At 30.1% G+C, this 22748-nt stretch overlaps 2 protein-coding genes across 2 annotated transcripts; one reads left to right on the forward strand and one right to left on the reverse strand.

The window, feature by feature from the left end:
• Positions 1–16889: 16889 nt before the first annotated feature.
• On the forward strand, positions 16890–18029 carry TRIADDRAFT_58993 (uncharacterized protein; the record flags this gene model as incomplete). The annotated part of the gene is made up of 1 exon (XM_002114920.1): positions 16890–18029. The coding sequence occupies one exon, from the start codon at positions 16890–16892 to the stop codon at positions 18027–18029; it is 1140 nt and encodes a 379-aa protein (XP_002114956.1).
• Positions 18030–20118: 2089 nt separating this feature from the next.
• On the reverse strand, positions 20119–22716 carry TRIADDRAFT_58994 (uncharacterized protein; the record flags this gene model as incomplete). The annotated part of the gene is made up of 3 exons (XM_002115109.1): positions 20119–20201; positions 20902–21099; positions 21990–22716. The coding sequence occupies 3 exons, from the start codon at positions 22714–22716 to the stop codon at positions 20119–20121; spliced, it is 1008 nt and encodes a 335-aa protein (XP_002115145.1).
• Between the last annotated feature and the right edge of the window lie 32 nt (positions 22717–22748).

A 22748-nucleotide genomic window follows, 5' to 3' on the forward strand; every position in this document is an offset into this window, starting at 1 on the left:
AATGCTGCACCATTAATAATTCAAATTTGCTAGCGCTAATCGCTAATGTTTTAATCATCTATTTGCATGGCTCAATTATTATCTTGCTGTTTCATGCATACCATTAACGAGTCTTTGTGCAGATATTAATCAGAAGGCAAGTAAATTTTAAAATGACTATTATAATCAAAAGTAAATTTTCCAATTGATCAATCAATCAATTAAAAAATAGTAGTGAATTATCAGTAGAAATGATCACATTTCCCTATACGCAGTAGATATTTGCGACGATAAGTATCTATTGAGCTACTGGAACCAAAGATAATAAATCATGTTCGTAATTTTCTATTTAAATTAAGCTAAAATTTAATTATAGCTCTGTATCGAGATAAATTCAAACATTGTAGTTTGTTATAATTTTACACCCGGAGGAGTAGACGTCTCATCACATACACGTATTTCTGATAAAAACGCAATATTAAATACTATGAAGTATAGTAATCTTATTACAAATCTCAAACGGACTTATTTATGGTTAACTACAGTACTAATTTGCTTTCGATGCTAAAGTAAGCTTAATTATGTTCTTTAATGCCTTAGTACTACTACCGCTTACCGTGTTGCTATAAAATTTATTCTGCAGTTGCCTAAAATATAGTAATTTGAAAATAAATTGCTTTACGAAACCGTATATATTTGTTCGGACTGTTATTAATTAACATCAACTAAAAGTGCTCAAGCATTAATCTGCCTACATCATAAGTACTAATAGAATTTATTTTGTTTCGCATTGATAATATGTGGTGCAACTTCGAAATAAGCTTGAGATTAAGATCGGCATTTGTTAAAATACATTAATTTTATATATTAAAAATGAAATTTTACAAGAAATAGCAGTTCCCGTTATAATGCTTTGAGGATACTTTATTACGACACGAAAAGTAACTTCTTAGATAAAGTTAATTAATGTCAGAATATTAGTATTAATTTCCTCGTGAAATTCCAGGAAGAATATGATAAAAATTAAAGTATAAGTTAGTCAGTTTCAACTCCTTGCAGACTTTACAAGTTTATGCTATGTACGGAGACTATATAGCCTATCAAAAGACTACCATTCTTATCAAAATTATCAGCTACAGTACAGGCATAATCTGTTAAATTTTAAGGAGTCTTAATGAAACCTAGGCAATAAAGCGTAATTAAATCTATTCAGTATTTCTACTGACGCCCATTTAAGAATTGATATTATGTGCATCTATTCTATGCTATGATTGAATTTCAATCTCGGAATATGTTAATATTAAGCTTTCAGAACGCATATGTATGATAAAATGACAATTGATTAATGTGGCGTTATTCTTTTAACTCTTTTCATTTACTGAATTTATGCTGCAGAGATACCGACCGATAAGCTCTTGAATTCACGCAATTGGCTTAATAACCGATGTTTACTTAATCATAGTTTTACTTGAAACATACGCGTTTTCTAAGAAGGGCAAGCTATTGTTTATTTGCTATTCTTTGTTACTTGCATGTAGTGTTGTATTTCTACTACAAGGAGAAGAATTAAAAGCGAAATGATATCAATTCATGATAAGCAATAATATGATAAATATAAATGTATTATGATATCCTTGATGTAGAATTCAGTATTCTATTCCTTTCCAAATAATTACGGCTAAAAACACTATTACTTCAAAACGGCTCCTAGATTATTAAAATTGATAGGCATTGGCTGAATATGCTATGATTAGATTGAGCGACCCTATAATATATTATCAAACGACTATACTGAATAAGTTCGATCAGAGATGTCAACATATTATAAAGAAATCATATAATATTCTCCGATGCCATTGCTTTTATATGCCACTGCATAGCAGTATATGCACAAAGGAATCTTTTGAATTCAAAGAACTTCTATCAAAATAAGGTAAATTATCACACTAGTTTACCTCTACTTTTGTATTGATTACATGCTATTAAAGTTTAAGTTCATTTTTATCATCGTCTAGTCGCAATTGTATTGTGTTCAATATACCATGCTCCACCCCTTGAATGCAGAATATTCTAGTTATCTAGTGAATACAAAAAGATTGAAGACGTTTTTGAAATATATTTGCATTTGCCAGTATGGAATTTATATTAGCTCAATAGGAATTACAGGCAATTCAATCATAAGATGTTTTTTTAATTATCACATAACGGTATATTCACTTTATCTTACCAGAAAATTATATTCATTGATTTATAGGAAAGCGGATTGAATGCTACTATTTAATCAAACGTATCGTAGTTAGAATTATTAAACACATTGTTCGAGCCTCTCGGTCAGCTCTACTTATCTTCGATATTACAAATTACCATCGGTGGAATTCGATTTCGGTTGAAAATCGAACAATTTCAAAATCTGTTCGAGAATCAGGAGAGGACGATTAAACAAGGCTGCACTCCTTAAAGATTTAGCTGTCATCTTGATAGTGAGTCATGAACGATAATTTAAAGATACGAGTTCTGCCCAGCACATGTAAATATTTTGGTTCACCAAGATAATTAATTAGTTCTTGTCAAATTTATATACCGCATTTTACATCAAATTGTTATCTATCTGCTATTTAATTCTATTTAAAGATTAAGATGAAATTTTATATCCAGTTTGCATTTTTCTCTCAACCCTAAGCCATCACACCCATCCAAACCATGATTTTTGTTCGAGTTAAGATGTTGACAATACTTATCATTTTATCCTTCCATCTCTGATGGCAAAAGTTTATTTATAGATGCGCAGTATACAATATAGGATATTTCCTATACAGCATGATGATCAGTAATGATTTTAGAAGCTTATAGTGGTAGCTTGTAACTATAAATTTTTCTATTTATTTTTTAATCCTTTGGACAAGATCTTCTCGTCATAAAAGATTATTCATTGCTTAATTTTCTTGGGCAATCAGACTTTTAGACTATGTGTTAGCTACAGGGCTATCGACAATAACCACTGATTACGTTGTTTCTATGCCTGTGTGTTGTTGCACTTTAGTCTATTATTGTTGACCTGTTTATGCTGTTTGGTTTTTGTTATTACCCTGTTAGTTATATTTTTGGCATTTTGGCAGGCTTATAACGGAGATTTCATATATCAAATATTTATGGAAAGGGAATGAGCCATTATAAGCTGAAATAATAAAATACTTGACGCTAGTAATCTGTAATGCAAAGTTATGAAAATACTTTATAAAAAATATAGAATTATCTAGCAATCCTGGCAATTTTTTTAATGAATTGCTATTAGACAACTTAGTAGGATTCATAATCGATTATCACTAGTAGCGTTAGATTGACCCAAATTATGTATTCCAGTATAATCATATAAGCAACATAAAATTTATTTTCACACTATTAAAAGGGTTGATAAGAGAGTTAACTAGTTTTATCTGATCGAAAAAAAGGATGGAACGTCTACGTTAATAAATGCTAGTAACTTTCTCCTTAAAATTACACCAGCAACACTTCACTCAAAAAATCGTTGCTTGTAATCAGAGTTGCCGATAAATTGATCAAATTATTAAAAATAGAGGGTCATTTAGCTTAAATATTTTAAATCAATTATGATAATTCGAACGACCAACTACTTAAAATTTAATATTTCACTTCGTATACTGAAGAGTGAGATCAAGACTTTATTTTATAATTACAGTAAACTCCTTCTTCTATTATTATACGTATTACAAAATCATCTACGTTCCAGCATTAAGCTAAATAGTCGTATATTGATTGATGGACCATAAAAGAGATAATTGTTATTGAATCATTATTGCCGCGGCCCTTATTATTATAAACAATATTGCCGTAAACTGGTTCAGTTTAAGCCTGTTAAATAAAGCAAGGTCAAATTGTAAAGAATTTTATCTGCTAACATTTAATCAACTTTACTGTTAAATATGTACCGGTTTGATGGTCCAATTCCTGATCAGCATCTGTTAATCGACCAGGAACTGACGGTATTACTGATAAAATAAGACTTATCATTTTGAAATTGTAAATTAGACTAGATTAAATTGAAAGTATTGAATGACTGGGATTGTTTTCTAGTAAATAAGAGATGAAAGACTGATTTTCTTCGGACGATGCCTCCAGAAGATTTGTTCGAACATATTCTTTTCTTGAGTCATTCAGAAAATTTTCTGATTTTAAATTAATCTAATATAATAAATAAATAATGATATTCGTACACTAACCGATGATGCAAACAGGATCAAATTAAAAATGAATGATCTATCTGCTATCGTAGAGCTGTAGCGATAGAAAAAATATAGAAAAATCATTATTTTACATATTTATTATACGGCTATTGGCTCTTTGTTCTGCAAACATTCTTAGCCTTCTCACTAAACCAAAATGTCATAACCTTAAGATAATATAGCCAAAATGTGGATTGCCAAATTAGAACAATAGTATTTATAACAAATGCTTAATTAGAGATTTATATTTCAAATAGACCAAACCATTTTTATTAGAAACAAATTCAACGTGGTCGATATTATGAATTAATAAAATGAAATTGGTTAAAACTAGGATAAACTATGATTAATTACCACCTATTCATGCAATTTTATTTCAATTTTGTTTAAATGAAGCACTTAAAATAACATTTTTATACATATAAATACGTCATATACTCGTATGCCCTTACCATTAACTATATCAAGTCATTTCTACAATAATATTCACTTATAGCAGTTGTTACTCCTGTTCAAAACATTGTACCTTACGTTTCTATTCTGAGTTTTCGTGTTATATTGACTATCAGACTTGTAATTATTACGATATTTAGACATGATTGCAATTTATCAGAATATTACATTAAATTATCCGATCTTCATATTATTCAAAGTGCCAAATAATCTACACTTAATATCAATATACTGGTATAGCTATGTTATGATTATGATCGATGTTAACTTAAAATTGATGTCGGTAATTCTACAGTAGCTATTATACTATATAAGATGCTTTGCCATTTTAAATTTTAGCCAAATACGCGTATACTCACATTAGTTTGTAATCATAGATCTAGTATAGACGCAGTCGCTCGCTTACCTTAATATACCTGAAAATCGTTAATCTTAATTTCAGATAAAATCAGGTTCAAACATTTCCATGGCAATTATTTAAATCTTTTCCATCCTATAACTAACTGATGATTCATTCTCTAAACTTAAATATAGTCTATTGTAATACTGCCTATTCCTTCGACTGACAGGTATCAAACTGTGTCGCTAGTGCTGATAAGTTTGATACTGGCCAAATAGAATTAAAATTGTTCATTATAAAGTTTCGAATTATAATGTCAACTGATTCTTTTTCCTTTGGATTTTTAACTATTTTTAATAATGAATGCTGAATTAGGAATCTAATTTTACTTATAAAATCTCTACTATAATGCTTCAAATCTTATCATTAAGTTAAGAAATAAGCAAGTGCAAAATAACTATCATTGGAATGACACCGTCATCATCTATCTATTTTCGATTGATATTCAATTCTGCCTGATTAAGTAAACTAGGACTGAAACAATTGCTCATCGTACCATATTGGAAATGTGTATTATTCTAAACGAATTTTTATTATTTGTTCCTTGGGGAAATGAAAATGCTATAACAGATCGTTTATCCTAGGAATTTGCTCAATAATTTTAACTGTTCTTTATAAAATGAGTAGAAACTGTCTCACACTAGCCATATCATTAATAGCATTTAAAACCGGTTATTACCTTACAGTCCGATAAAACAGAAAAATTTAACACTGTAACTCTACATTTAATTACACAATCTAGGAAATTGCTTTGAATCTTATACAATTATTCGCCAACCGATAGTAAAGATTAACAGCAATCATTTAGTAACTTCATTTACTGACTTTCCAATGAGTTGCTGCACTGGTTGTCCTTTGCAATCCATTTTGCAATACAGTATTTATTCTCACCAACAAAAATTTTATAATTAAAATTACCATAAATTAAGCTGTAAGTTGTGCTATTAATAATAGCGAACTTATACATTTTATATTATAATACTGTTGACTATGTGTTTTTAAATGTTGAGTAGTAAAATTACAAAAATTTATATCATGAACTGTATAATTCATTATCTTTAAATTATCAAAATTTGGATGTTACCAAATCCTTTATTAATTTTAGTTCAATAGTTTAGGATATAGAGGAATACAATCTTTAATTTCCTATATTGAAATTAGAATAGTTGATATAAGCGTAGATGATATGATTAGATAGAATACTATTATTAGAGAAAATCTTAATATTAATGTTAGATGATCAAGTTTATACTATTTACCGTCATAAAAATTAATTTTAGATAAAAGAAAGAAGTAATACTTGGTATCTTCTGTAAAGTAAATAAGCTAAAATTGTTTCATTGAGTCTCTTATTTCATTATCTGAAGGATCAAAGAATACGTAATTGATCGTATTGAACAAGTAGAGATTACAGATAAAAGTATGATATTTGAAGTATCATATCATTAATTAAAGAATACCGTTAGGCAATGAATCCAATTTATCAGTCTTTATTGGAATATCTGTAGTTAATGATTTCTTTTGAGTGCCAAACGGAGATATATTGAGCTTTTAAGAGAGAATCTTACCATTAGAGCCTGAACAATATTTATCTAATTTTTTTAGATTACAATTAAAAACCTTTACAAGCTTGACGTAATATAAATTCTTAGTATAGAATAGAATTAAGGGAATTTTTTATGAATGGTTATTCACTTCTGCAATTTAAAACTCGCATCAAAGCAAGTTTAAGACTTAAATTTTCATAAACTAAGACTATTCTATATAGGCATATTTAGTATCTAGCTCTCACTCACATGTAACATACATTGTAGTAAGACTAGAGTTTAGTATCTGGTCAATATCTTCAATAAATAGTTAAATCTTAATCTAATTATAGCGGTAATTGCACTAGTACTTATTAGATATACACGTCGCAGATCAAAAGCTAATACTTAATTGAAAGGATTCATGAGCAATGTTACCGGTTCGAAATAATTATTTATTACAAACCAGCTTCATAATAATGGTCAATAACAAATCTTTAAGTTTCTTAAGTCTCTGCGATATATATCCCTTAACTCTTTACAGCAATTTAGACCCCTTTGGTTTTACGTTATAGGAAAAGAGAATTAATTATATTCAACAATCTATCGTGTTTATATACTCTTCGGCAGCGACTAACATTAATGAATTATCTTGATATCCTACCGTAATGGTTAATTCTCACTTTGTAGTAAAATTAATGCAACAATGTTTATAGTCATAGACATCCACCGACTAATTCTAAGTGACTGGACTACAATAAGAATGTTAAATTCACTAAATTTAGTAATCCGTTTTTGACTGTGGTTCGAACCGTTACAGCAGTTTGTCTTAGTTACATTAGGAGTACAGAAATAAAATCCACTAATTTCTGAAGGAAGAAAAGCTGCTAAATATCCGTTATGAACTGCAAATTGTGACTATTTTAATCCGTCCATTTTTGAGAATAAGCTCAGACATAAATATACAATATATTAGCAACTAAAGATGTAGTATAAGCGTGTAAATGAGATTCTTCTTCACGTTGCAGATTTTTCTTATATGATATCAGCTTTAAGACTTACATTTAGGATTTTAAATTAGGTCCAATTTATCTCTATTCATAATCGATAGACATGGTCATTAGCTTTAGCTATTCACATGCGTTAGTAATTCAATTGCTCGGAGGATCAAAAAGAGACTATTTAGCTTTTCATTTTTTCCTTAGTGTAAGAAAATATTTGTTATTGTGTTAGTGCTGTTTACTTCGTCAGAATTCGGACTCTAATGAATTATACTAAGCTTCTCTGGGGGTACCTAGCAACGAAATGAAATGAGGATGCATTTCTAAAAAATATTTTACCCTAAAGCTATTATCCCTACTGGTATACTGCTTTAAAATAAAAGAATAGTTTTTTTAATATGACGCTTATAAATAGCAGATATTTTTCGGTTTATCAAGAATTGGAATATATTCTAGCATTATAATTGAATACATTAACAATATGATAGAAGAAATACTTAACAATCAAGTCTGCATTTTTGTTTCTGCCTTTAGACATTGCTTATTTTGTTCCTTACTTGAAGTGCGTATTACCTATTATACCAAATGTGCTATATCTGAAAGCTAGACCCATAACAGGGCTGTAATTATTTCTATAAGGTTTTCTTATTATATATGACAGCTATTGCCTGAATATTAATATAGTAAGTACACTATTATAAGAATTAGTTCATACTTAGTAGAATGTTAATGACTATTGGCTAAATCGATCATCATTATTAATTTCCTCGAGTGTCCTGGTAATTCATGATAGTCAAAATGATTCGTACTCCATTATGAATCTTACTGTTTGAGATTTTTTAATACCTATATTCTTTTTGTATAATATCCATTTTTTGATTTATTACCACCCTACCTGTCAGCAGAACCAATAGCAACACGATCTTCGATAAAAACTTTAATTTGGATTGAAATACTCAGGCAAATTTTTATGCAATTTTGCGTTTATTTAATAATTTTCGTCTTTCAACGAAGGGTTGTTTTAACGAAGTCCTTATATATAAATGATCTATAGGATAGCGATATTTTCTATTAAATTGTAAAAACGAAATTAATACTGATTAATAACAGCTTATCTTCAGGTCCTCTGAACACTTACTATTCTAGTAGAATAAGCACATTGAGTGCCTTTGCTCACTCGATACTGTCTAAATCCAAGAGAAATATTTGAATCCGTCATTGACTGCTTCATATGGCCTCATTTCTCCTATCGTTCCTTATTACTATACTTAGAACTTATGTCTAAGAATTACTATCCGCTGTAACTAATTTTTAAATTGAAGCATTATTGGAAGGCTTCTCCATTTAGATCATTTGCATACAGCATTTAATATTATTCCAAATGTTATTCAGCCATAAGTAAAGGCACATTTTGTCATGAGATTCGATTAGTGTAAGACAGTGTAATATTATATTCTAAGTTGATGATATATTTAGTAATGTCTACCGTAGGTGTTGTGTTCAACATGTGATAGATATTCTCGTTAGAGGCTTAAGTATTAAATATAGCTAGCTTAGTAACTGTAATCCTTTTGAAGAGGAGCGCTACAGTGCTCACACTAGAGCTTCACATGAAAGGTGTAAAGTATCCTGTATATGAGATGCTAATACTGAAGTGTGTAGTAAGTAAGGTGCTAAGACTGTAAACGCGGAAAAGTATATAAGCGAGTAGTTTAGTATAGTAAGATAGTTCTTTCTCGTTAGAAGTCCTAAGCTAATCGATTACGTAGTATCTTCGTAAACGAGGTTTTGTTCAATAAATCTTAATTTTCTAAAGTTTTGAAGATTCTTGATCTATCAACCTCACAATTTGCCAGTTGTTCCTGAGATTGGCCGGGTATTTCCGGGAATGACCAGGCAATCCCGGGATTGACCGAAATTGCTGGCTATTATCGGGATTGACCGTAACATATGCATAACTCACGATTACATTATCGTACTATACTATATTAAACCACTATACGTAAATTACACATTTTAACATTTCCTACTGTATAAGTATAGCATCGATATAACTTAAATCATTTTATATTGTAGGATTTTTATATGTATTCTGAAAGAACTCCGCAGTGAATGATTGAATTCAGAAATAGGATCCAACAAGCCATAGAATATTTATTGGTTCTGCTGATAGATTGATAAGAATATTGAGATATGTTGAATTACTCCAATACAACTTTACCACCAGCATGGAACCAATATCGAAATTTATTGTCTCCTCAAAATTTAACTACACTAGAAGTTACTTTTATTGTAATTTATGCTATCTTAGGCTTCTTTGGGCTAATCAATAACGCCGCAATTATTTTAATTGTTACGTTTGGGAAGCATTTACGCTCACCCAACAATTTTTTAGTAGTAAATCTAGCTGTAGCTGGCTTAATCATGTCTATTTTCCATGTGCCTTGGCTAATTATAACTCAATTTATAGCTAATAATATCTGGATATTTGGGCCAGTTATGTGTAAATTATATTACACTGTTACGCTTTTATCTATTCATTTAATTTCATTTACTCAAGTAGCTATATGTATCAGTCGCTATCAAGGCTTAAATTTGATTTTTAAATTTCAATTAAAATTAACCAAAAAGAAAGTCATTATAGTTATCACCACGATATGGATTGCTGCATTGTTAATGTGCTTACCATATTTAATTTATTTAACTGTTATCCGCTCGCCACACACCAATCAAACGCATTGTATGCTGTCTCTTCCTTTTACACCCTATGATTTTTATATTCAAGGACAATTTGTTAGTTTCCCTTATTTTATGTATGCTATTTGTTATTTAATTGTGGCTTATATCATACCATTTTGTACAATGGCAGTCTTGTATAGTTTAATAATTCGTTCTCTGTGTAAGAAGAGATTTAATAATTTTCATACTAGCCTGGAAGAGCGTTTAAAGAAGCAAGTGCTATCTGGTGTAACTGTTAGCCGTAATCAAAAACAGCGGATCATCAAAGTATTTCTTACCTCAGTTGTTGTATTTTTCATTTCCAATCTTCCGTCAGCTACGTCATTATTTTTGTTTATTGTCCATTCTATTAGACGAGAAATTTTTATCAGTATGAGACACTATTTAGCAACAGCTCAGATATTTGGTATAGTATCTAATGCAATAATCTATGGCTACTTTAATACCGGTATTCGTCGACGATCGTCCAAGTTACTTCGCCGCTTATCAGTACCTGGTTTAAAATTGGATCGCATTGAGGAAATAAATGGGCAGAGCAATCCTAAACTCTCAATTGATCAAGGCCTTGCTTATATAAAGAAAGATGCAACTAGAGAGTTTATTATTGCAAGTTAGTTTACTTTAGTGTTGTGTGACCTTTCGTTTCAATGAAAGTTGTATGATACACTTAGTTTTGGTTCAGTATAGTCAGATTCAATAAGCTTTCGATAATGTTTATGATTTCTATTCTTTATTTGTTATTTTCGCTGATAAAATTACTAAGTCACTATTAGCTTTGGAATATATTAAGATTTGCTTAATTAAATAGATCATGGTTAGCATAATGATATATGTCTTTATTATTATCATTTTTAATATTTAATTACTTGCGGTTGGGTTAAGAAGCGTAAAGTAAGGCAATCTTTACGTAGTATCAATACATCTATGGAATTGATTGGTGTGTTTCAGCTACTACTATACAACCAGTAATAAACTATATCCAGCAATATGAATATTAAATAAGCATTGATATGGGTTACGTCTGATCACTATAAATCAAGCTTAGCAATGACAAGCTGCACTTTTACTATAGCAATCGTAATTTTAAATCTGTTTGGATGTAAGCTATGCTACAAGATCGATTTGTGCTGATAGCAGGTAGTACGCAATGCAAAATAGCTGATACAATGAAGGAACAGCAACAAATTTAAATTTTGCTAGCAAATGATGATGGTCAAAATTTGTTCAATTTTTTATTTATTATTATGGTAATCTGTGCATAATAAGAGAACATAGAGTTTAGTTTAAATTATGTGTGACCTGACATGAAGGTACGTGTACTTGTATAATAAAATCAATCTGTGTGACAGCGTCCGTATTTTAGATAATTACTCAATAAGCCTTTACTCTAGATGATTAACCTACTTATTTATTTTTAAACGTTAACTCCATAGATTATGCCGGTTCATTCAATGTATAAAGCTATCTTAACGATCATTTACATTAGTCTCTTATTTTTAGTCATTTTTAAATATCCCCAACAATTAATTAGCGGACGGTTTGTAGACTAGTTTATACTGTAGTATTACTCCTACATCTGATTGTGCTCTAAAACTGACAATTGCAGTCTACCTTATATTATATTATAAGCAGTTTTATAAAAATTTATCACGATTTAAAATATATTTCGATATCCAAATAGCACTGTATTAAAGTCTTGATAGGAGTAAAATCTTGTACTGGAGTATTTATTCACGAATTCTCTAAGCGCAAATATTACATAGGAATGAAGCAATTCTAAATAGATCTAAAAATTTCGAGTATTAGATATACACTATCCATAAATTAAACATCCCAATCCCCGTTAGTCTACGCATGATGTATTAAAGTCAATGTCTATCCATCTGTTTAAAATGCTTTCAATTTCTTAACGGTAGTATCACATCTGATTGAGTCTTGCCGATAGCCTGAATTTTGAATTTAAATGACATTGATACTTATTAATATATCTAAACGAATACCTTTTGGCGATAAGCCGAGATTGCTACCGCAAATAAATGAGATTTATTGCCTAAAGTTCACTATTCTACTAATATATACTACTCTATACTCGAACTTGGCGTTATGAAATCAGCTGCCGCCTAATAAGTCTAACAAGAACCGCAAGAAGTTACTCAACTGTTTAATTTTGTTAATAATATCTATTTTTTTTTCTATAAAATAATTTGATAATATACTTCAGTTAACGCACTTCTTCGAGACAAGATAGTGGAAAATGATGATTTTTGCTTTATTATCCCATACACCAATTAATACAAATTAATGTATTGATTATATATTAATTAATTATTTAGAATTTTTGTCGACTTTAAATTCTATTATTCTAATATTTAGTAAGCTTTCTAATAAATCTATGTCAACATTTCATTCGTTAACGTAGGAATGGGGGACGTGAATGGAAGCAAATCTTTATATAATATAATAGCAAACGGAAACTAAGCCAACGCAAAGTGTACATAGAATAAACTGTAGTACTATCAGATGTGTAATCAACCTATGGACCATTTTACTGATTGGCTAGCATCAAACTGATATTCCAGTTAAAATGATTGTTTACGAATCAAATGCATCAAAAAACTTTTATTACATTGAATACTTAGTATCCCTTAATTTGATAAGATTTCATCTTACAATATCTAGTATTATTCAGTATGGTATTTGAATCAAATGAAATACTGTTGCAACACGTTCTGTTTTGATTTTATAATATAACTGAATTGAATAAACAGATGCTTTTGATCAATACTGTCTGCAATTTCTATTTCGATATCAAGTTATCACAAGGAATTCTATCACAGATTTTAAGTTTCCTATTCGGTATCATAAATTGTGGTAGCAGGTGAAAATTGAATACATTTTACATGCATCGTATATTGCAATCACTTTACAAAATTCACAGCGTTAGAATTGTATTTATTTTATCACTTTAATGATCTTTACTATGAATTTATACGGAAAATTTTATATATTAGAATTTACAAATTAAATTATCATTTTTGACCTTCATTTTTAGATGTAGGGCGTAAAAGGTAAATTACTATCATTAATCCATACAGACCAAGAATGAAGATGGGATTCAAGAAATGTAGTCACACCAGAATTACTATGACGTAATTCTGGTGTATAGGCAATACATGGATGAAATAAATTTTCATGAGTAAAAGCAATTTCAAGATGTTATTGTGATGCAGCAATACATAATAATAAGTTTTCAGATCATCTTTATTCCTAAATACAGGACATTTGAGCACAAACAAAATAAAAACTTAAATTGAAGTTGTTATTGTAAAATAATAATGTAAGCAATGCGAACTGTTAGAATTACTATTTTGATCTGAACTTTAACTTAAAATTCACTACAATCTCTTTGAAAATAAATAAAAATTGGCGATTAATGAAATTAACTTCACAGCTTCAGTTGTTCTTTTAGCTGGATGACCAGTATAATTGAGAAATCTCTCACTGGTGCAAAATTTAACTAATTCAGTTACTGTCTCACTCGTTCTTAAATATTTTAGTTAATACCTTTGATCATATTCGAAAAATAGCAAACATATCTTACGTTATCCATCCATAATTTTAGTTCACCTTCATACCCTCCTTAGAATCAAAAGTAATAGTATATGTGTTAGCATATTTCTGCCGATAGTGTGCTGAGTAAAATACCTAGTAATATTATAATTTGCACGCCATGACGTGCAAGGAAAGCTACTTTAAATAATAGCAATAACGATATCGATATTATTGGTAAAATGACAAATATGTGAAATTGTTGCTAATGCATATCTTATGTATTCTATCCAGAGATCAGCCTGGAATGCATTAATTAAAAATCATTAAAGAGAAATTATACGCGCAATTACATATATCAAAAGGCCGACAGATAACTTAATAATAATATCGATATGCTAGTGTATGTCCATTATCACTATCGTAACGGGAACAAAATGAGCGATAAATTTACCTGCCTAACCACTAATCACAAAGTATGATATTATGTTTATATCAATAATTAATTGAATGACTTCCCTATCTGATTCATTACTATAGCTATTGTAAGTTAACAGTCTGTGTTAAAAAAATTTGTGGCTTCTTTCATTAAAACTGATAACTGATGCGTAACATATAGTAATTGCGATTAAATTATTCTATGAGTCTTGGTTATATCGATGAATAAAATGCCGGTAATGAGAAATAAAATTTATCAGAAATTTGATGTTAGACAATAATTAACATTATCTTACTGAAATAAAAATAATTTATTATGAATTAATTGTAAACACAACGATCGGATACTCTATTTATGGAAGCCTGAAATTATCGCTCTGATTTTGTTCTTACAGTGCAAAATCTTCTTCATACGTACATAGTGAAACTGTACTAGTTAATCAATTCAGAATCAACTGGTTATTTCGGTTGAGATTAATTAATTATTGAAGAATGTTCCTGTTAGTAGGCTGATATGATAGTTGCTATAGCTATTATAGTTAATAGTTTGTTTCTAAATTCTTTGATCATAAACATAATAATCCAAATACTGTATCAGCTATAAAATTCACAGATATTTCTTTAATAAAGAGCCCTTGGTTAACAGTCTAAGGTAAATATAAATGGATATTTGCTGAACTCACATTGTCTGGACGTTTTAAATATTTATACTAATTTCTTCAATACAACGTACCTACAACGTTAGGAGAAATCATTTAAATAATGCAATTTAAAAAGCATCTTATCGGTAGTAATTGTTCAAGTCTCTTCCTCCAGTGATAGTGTTTCTCTACCAATTAAATATACAAAGAGAGCATTCTTCTTAGTGTACAAAATTTGAGAATTACCATAGTAAGCACCTTAAGTTAGATTTCATGCTAGAATTAAGTATTTTTTACTTACCGATTAGAAATTAACGAGATTTCTTTATGTCATATTCTATTCAGATTAGTTTTTATGGTCCTAACAGTAAGAAAAGTTAACATCTAGATATCCAAAATATGATAATTTATTTTAAATACCGGTACGCTCAGTGTCTTAAATTTTCTATCTTCCGTTGATTCATGCAAACAGAAGCTATTCTTCGAGCAATAATTTTTACAGTACATCAGAGATTTATCAGCACTTTTCACAACTTCAAACCGAGAATCTGTCTTCATATAATTTTTCTAATGATTTCTATTCTATGAGCGTTTAATGCAAATAGTAACAGCTCTATACTTCTACAAAACCAATTTTTAATGTACAGGTTATCAAAGGGTAAAGATGAATAATATCTACTGAAAGGTTTTGACTATCATGAGCTCTATTCATAATATAGTATACTTGGCTTACAAACAGATGAATTATTCATATTCAAGCTGCTCCGTTTCACACAGAATTTAAAACTCTCTGTTAGAATTGGTTCCGTTACTTCATTATTATGAAACAATAAGGCTGAGAAACACGTTGCAGTACTTTTAAAAGACAGAGTAAAACTTTACTGCTTACCGCTGGAAAATATCAAGTAAAATATTGAACTCGTTGTTGGAGATCAATTATGCTATTTTAATCCAATTAAGTAAAATTTCGATAGTTTGGTATAGTTCAATATCTGTAAACGTATGTTAGTAAAAATACAATTTACTACTGATCACTTCACCAGTTAATTTTAATGAGGTGGCATATGTGGTACTACTTTAATCTGAAATCTGTAAATGCCATCGCTTTATCATGTTAATGAAATATTTCTAATGGAAAGTATCCCTAAATTGCATGGAACAGATGATTTATGAATATAACCTCAGTAGGATTATGTATTTGCATAATTAATTAAATTACAAGATAATTGGATCATAAGGGACGAAAATTAATGGCTGGGATATTTCCAAAAGGACACAATGCCTATAGAAAGCAATAATTGTGATATTAGGTAGAAAAGAATTACAAACAAAGTCATTTCATTTTCTTGAATATACAACACACCATTACCTATCGACTCTTTTGGTAAAAGATATTAAAAAATTGACGCTTAAGATGCGTTTGTTTTATTATTCTATCTTCATCCGAAATTTGTGGTACTTACTTTATTTAGAATAATCGTCAATTTAATAATTGATTTTCTCAACATACAAGGTGCTGACAGCGATACTTATCGGTATTAAAATCATCAAAAAGTAGATACTTGTCATTTCCTTAACTGGCTTTGGAGCGTTCGCCGTTTTAGTTACAAGTTTACTGAGTACATATTATTTATGAAAGTCTAAATGTTTATCTTTTAATTAATTTCAGATCAAGCATACAAAATTAATTCATCGTTTATGTTGGGTGGTCCGAGATCATCGTTATAGTGTAATTCACAATTTAATATTGTATATTTTCTTCCAGTCATCGAAATCTTAACTTTAGGCTAATTTTTCTCCTTTAATTTTGGCAATTCTATCGTAAATACTTGAATTCAATAAAGTGACCAATATAGAGCAAAGAGAAGAAAACTGACATATTACATATACGCATTACTATTTAATGTTTGATGCAATCCATCATGGATGAAAATCTATTGAGTAACCACAGTGTGATTGATAATAATAGCTTGATAACAATATCACCTGCAGTCTCTCTAAACGTGGTAACGTTATCACCATTCCAAATTACGTTTCTGACGCTTTATATTACGCTTGGTTTAGTTGGTTTGGTAGGCAATCTGGTAGTTGTCGCTAGTTTATTGATCGGTAAGCATAAACTGCAAAAGGCAACGGATATCTTACTTTTAAACTTAGCCCTTGCTGGTTTACTGATCTCTGTTTTTCATATCCCATGGATGCTAGTGACTCAAATTTTCACTTCAGGCGTTTGGCTGTTTGGCCAGGCAATGTGTAAAATTTATAATACTGTTACTTTGTTCTCTGTGCTCTTGATATCATTTACTCAAATGGCCATTTGTATCGATCGTTATAATGGTCTGAGGGGTATAGCAAAATTAAAGTGGCGATTAACAATTCGACGGGCAGTACTAGTTGTGATTATCATTTGGTTGAGTGCTCTGGCAATGTGTTATCCATACTTACGCTATCTATCTGTTATGCCAAGCAATTTTGATAATCAGTCTTATTGCTTATTAGATTTGCCCCTTGTTCCTATGGATTTTTCCATCAATGAGAAACATGTTAGTTTCGTTTATTTTATTTGCGCCGTTATTTACTTGCTGGTTGCTTATGTAATCCCCTGCATAACTATGACTATCTTATACGTTCTCATTATACGTATCTTGCGCAAGCAACGATTTAAAGCTAATTTTTTAAAGCATCTTTATCAACAGTCGATATTCGTGCATAACTTGGTTAGGAAAGAGAGGGTAGCGAAAATATTTATAACATGTGTCGTCTTTTTCTTTGTTTGCAACCTACCAAGTAGCATTTTCTTGTTATTTCTCTTAACTCATATTATTTCACGAGAAGTTTATATTAAAGTACGACCATTCCTAGCTATAATTCAAATATTTGGTGTCGTTTCCAACGCTATCCTGTATGGTTCTGTAAATACGAGGGTTAAAAGGTCTTCAAGTAGTATAAGGCGCAAGATTGGCGGCACATTATCACCAAGTATGTCAAATGCAAAGATCAATCTTAGGAAAAGGCGATTTAAACCAAAGACTCTTAAATCTAGTTTATCGCAATCCCATTAGTATTCCAATCTTGTATTTCGATGCAGAATATAATGAAACTTTACCGCTAGTATCTTATTCGTAATTTAGTCAAACTTTTATTTTCATTTTACGGCTAAAGTCTATGTTAGCAACGCAATCCGGTTAAAAATACTATCTACTCTCGCACTAAGTGTATGTATAATGATGCCTCAATGATGATTTCGTTTGTTTTCAAAATATTTGACGTGACTAATAAAATGAATTGCTACAATATTTCTGATCTTACAGTATTTAATACAATAAATTAACGCACAACTGGGGTAAGGTAATCTTTCATGGTATAAATTACTGAAGTCTAAAGTGAGTTTTAATTTATAGTGCCTTAATTTAATAAAGTGTTTTTATCTACAATTTAGAAAGCAGTGATGTTTACAATTAATTGAAATATCTGTAAATATTTCTAATCGTTATATTTCATCTGTTTTAAAATTTTCTTTCCCGCAATAGATGCGTAAAAAACTAATAAAAACTGATATCTTGGCTGAATAACCAATACAGAGAATAATTATTTCCGCTCTTTCGATTGCAATGGCTAAGTAATATCAAGCTATCATAGAATAACATACAATAAATTATGGCGATCAAATTGCATCACGTACATTATCGATCGAATCCGATACTCTGGTTTTAAACTGTCGATTAAATTATAACAATTATTGAATCAAAAATGATGATATTTCCCTCATAACAGTAGCCTAAACTGTATAAAATATCAATGATGGGCTAATATAGCTCCAGACTATTCTTTTACTTTTTTATCGAAGACAACGTTAATTTTTCTGCTTGTTTGGTGTCCTAAAATAAATGAAAAGGTTAAAAGCTATAATCGTAAGATTAATCGCGATTGTTTACTTATTCGATGCAATCACAACAGTTATCTTATGAAATACTGCCATAATAAGTATGCTTGTAGAAATTCTACGTAGACTTCCCTTTTATTCTATCATTCCAGCATTCATAACTATATTACGTATATCAATTAAATTAAATATTAATTATAGTGCTTAAAGACTCAATAAGGATCTATACTGTAAGGATATATAGGTGTTTAGAATATTACTGAATGAAATCTCCATCAACTCCACAATAATTAAAAATTGATTAGCACATTCCTTATTATACTGATGCTGCTGTACACACATCTGAAACTAAATTTCAAAATTGTAATCGATGATACACTATGACGCAGGTAGCATGTTAGATGGTAGGGGTTAAATATAGTTGCATTGAAGACTAGATACAATTCTAAGAATAAGGGTAGTTTTATGTAAGACTATTATCAACTATGACAACCAAGACCTCTCGATCTATTCAGCGGGTAAGCTTGTAGTATTATAAGACTCTCCTTAGATTTAATAGGAAGGGCAGGTGAAATTAGTAACCCAATACTAATGCACTAAACGCACAGTATTACAATGGTACAATCACTTATATATCTTTAGACAAAATATCGCATAGATTTCATCAAGTAATTATTCATGTCAGCTGCAGCCAACAGGATTGTTACAGTATGGTGCTGGCGTTTTATGCATTACATAAAAATATCAATAAGATTATACTATACTGGATGCGCTTTCTGAAAAAAATCTTTATTGCCTATTTTTTGAAGTTATGTTATTCATGTACATTATATGCTAATCTAAATAATCCTTTACTGCACTAAACAGTAACCTTACTACAAGTACGCAATTTGAATATGTTTAAACTGTAGCATGGGCAAAATGCAATTAAGTCAGTTTTTCATTTGTAAAAAACATAAAGTTATCCAGTACGATCTAAATTGGTTATAAAGTTTACACTAGCAATTTTTCTACAGTTAGATTCTATATAATATATTGACATACTCGAATATATACATTCTATATTATTTTAAGATCATATTAACGGTTAGTTATCGAATATTTACAATTTCCGATAACGTTTCTTATTACTTATAAGATATAAATAAAAAATGGAATACAGCATCATCGTCAGTAAATAGTAGATAAGATTGAAAATAAAATTATGTCAATACTAGCAATTTGTAAATTGCTACCTTATAAACATAATACCAATGGATAGAATCACTTTATGCAGCTATGCTATCACGAAATGTGCTAGCTCTGGATGATGACGCTTGCATCGAGCTTGCTCTAGATTTCGTTATCGTTTCTAAAAAGTAAGAAATTTAAAAACAATTTTAATGTATAAGTTAACATTGCTATTCAACCACAACGAAAATATCTATGTTAAAACTATTAACATTTGATTTACTGAGATTCGGATAAGTTAATCTCTTTATTACCATGTTTCATCAAGATATTCCCATTTATGATCATGTCATTTACCTAATTGTAGCATTACAGTAGTGTATCCGTGGGCGTCCAAAATTATTTCGATGACTGATAAGCGCAATTAGGTCTATTATAAAGTACTGTACTGTATATCTCACTAATACAGGATGTCATTTACATCGCTGAAATTGATGGTCGAAGTATACTTTAGATCAATTCAAATGATGTGATAATTTCATTTACTGGAATAATTGTAAAATAAGCATATCCACTTTCTGCTATTAATTATATTTACAGTTTTAGCTCACATTAGGTCGATGAAAAGTAATTATGGTACAGTCATATAGCTTAATACAAGAACTACGGTGAATATTTCAAAGAGTCTTTCTTTGGCTATTATCACAGATATCAAGTATTAGGATAAAATAGCTAAATATAGAATAGAGCTAATGTTCATAAAAGGGTGATATGGCTTAAAGTATAGTATATTTGTTTTTGTACCTTATAATTTGAAGCAGTTACAACTCATTACGTTAATTGCCAATATATTCGTATTTGTAACACTTATGATATTGTACCTGCATTCTCTCTAGCTAGACCGATCATGATTGTACCCCAAATAATGCTCCAAAACCAGCCAATTAAGCAAAAAACGATACAAGCGAACTGTATTACACCAACACTGACGTTAATTAAGCACTGTTTTAATTTTCGAAAGCGATCCTTTTTCTTTTTAACCTCATGGCAGAGCAGGCTAAGCCCAGAAATAATCGTTCCTACGATAAATGCATAAAATAGTTAAATTTAAAAGGCAATAGCTTATATCATACAGTTAAATATTTAAGCAGGTCTTTGGATATTGAATATTCGTACTGGATATTTGCTGATTTATCTATAGTACAGAATTTAGTAAACTGCTATTACAAATTGGAGTTCTAATATAACTGAAAATATCATCCGCTTGGAATATGTTTAAGTGTTCTTAAATAGATAGAAAAATTTGCCAGGCTGATAGTTTCACATGAATAAAACTCTAATGAATATAATCGCAAATGCTATTGACTATAATATCGCAACTAAATAATTTAAAATGAAATTCCTCAGGTGAATGAAATAATTATATTGGGCATCATTTACTATCTAGACTACTGCTCAATTACAAATTTAGACACAGAAATCTGGGTACGTTAATGAAATTTGTGTTAACACTTCTATTTCAGTGCAGAGCAACGCTAGGAAGTTGTAGTATACATTTATCAAAATTTCACGAAACTATAAACGTAAAGATCCTGGTACTAATGTGGCTATGAATTAAAAAAACCAATGATACATTAGTTATTATCATTTTACGGGAAAATTACTTTGGTCAACTTATCTATGAGAATCGATTACAATAAATAATAAAGAATCTTATTAATTTTTTTTTGCTTATAAATAGGAGTAATGAACTCATTTAATAGAGTGGTATAGGAAGACATTACAAAATCTGGTTCATTGTAGCAATTTGATCGATTGATATTAGCGGTAATTAGCAACAATAAATTAATTGTTAGCTTCTAAATGACAAACGCAACTAAATAGATAAAAATTAAGAAACAAAGACTATCACTGCCTATTGACTCATTAACCGCAGTAGATAAGTTTTAAAGTTAGGTAACTAACGTACCTGAGCCTGGAATGATAAAATTGAATATACAACAAATTATCGCAAGCCACATTGGCAGGACAGGGATAGAAGCTTTCATAGTTACAGGGCCTTCTTCTACTGACTGGTTATCTTTACCTGTTGAAGAGTTTTTACCCCATACTTGCGAATTGTGTCGTGAGCTTACACTTGCATTATGTTCAAGAAGAAATGCAGCTTTATGAACTAATGCTTCAATGTTAGGTGTCGTAGATCGTCTAATTTCACTAGGCTCTCCCTCATCTCCGCTTGTTCTATTAGCCGGTTCCTCCTCTTCTTTAATCTCGTTAATTATTGGTACAGTATCATTATTTGGTGCACTATTGCTAGTATCATTGGTGTTTTGATTTAAATTTTCTTCTTTCTGATTAATTAACTTGACAGCTTGACCGTTACCTATGTCGTTTTTGCCTTTCTTTTTATTATTAGCATTTTTTTCAACTGTTTTCTTAAATTTACCCACTGCAGGACCGGTCTTATTTCTAGGCCCTTTAGCGGTCATTGGTCTCTTCTTTTGGTTAGCAACGACATTGGTGGTCGTCGATGTTTTCTTATTAATCGGTGGTAACTTAGTTCCAGTATTAGTACTGTTATTAGAACGACTTGCGCTAGTTTTTAATGCCGATTTGGTTGGTTTGTTTATGTTGTTTGTAGCGGGATTGCTGTCATCAGTTGTACTTGTTGTTTTCTTTTCCGGCGGTTGTGACATCCTGAAATAAAGTTTTCTTCTTGTTAACTTTA

This window comes from Trichoplax adhaerens, genomic scaffold (genome assembly GCF_000150275.1).
Source record: "Trichoplax adhaerens TRIADscaffold_9 genomic scaffold, whole genome shotgun sequence".
NCBI classification, from domain to species: Eukaryota; Metazoa; Placozoa; class Uniplacotomia; order Trichoplacea; family Trichoplacidae; genus Trichoplax; species Trichoplax adhaerens.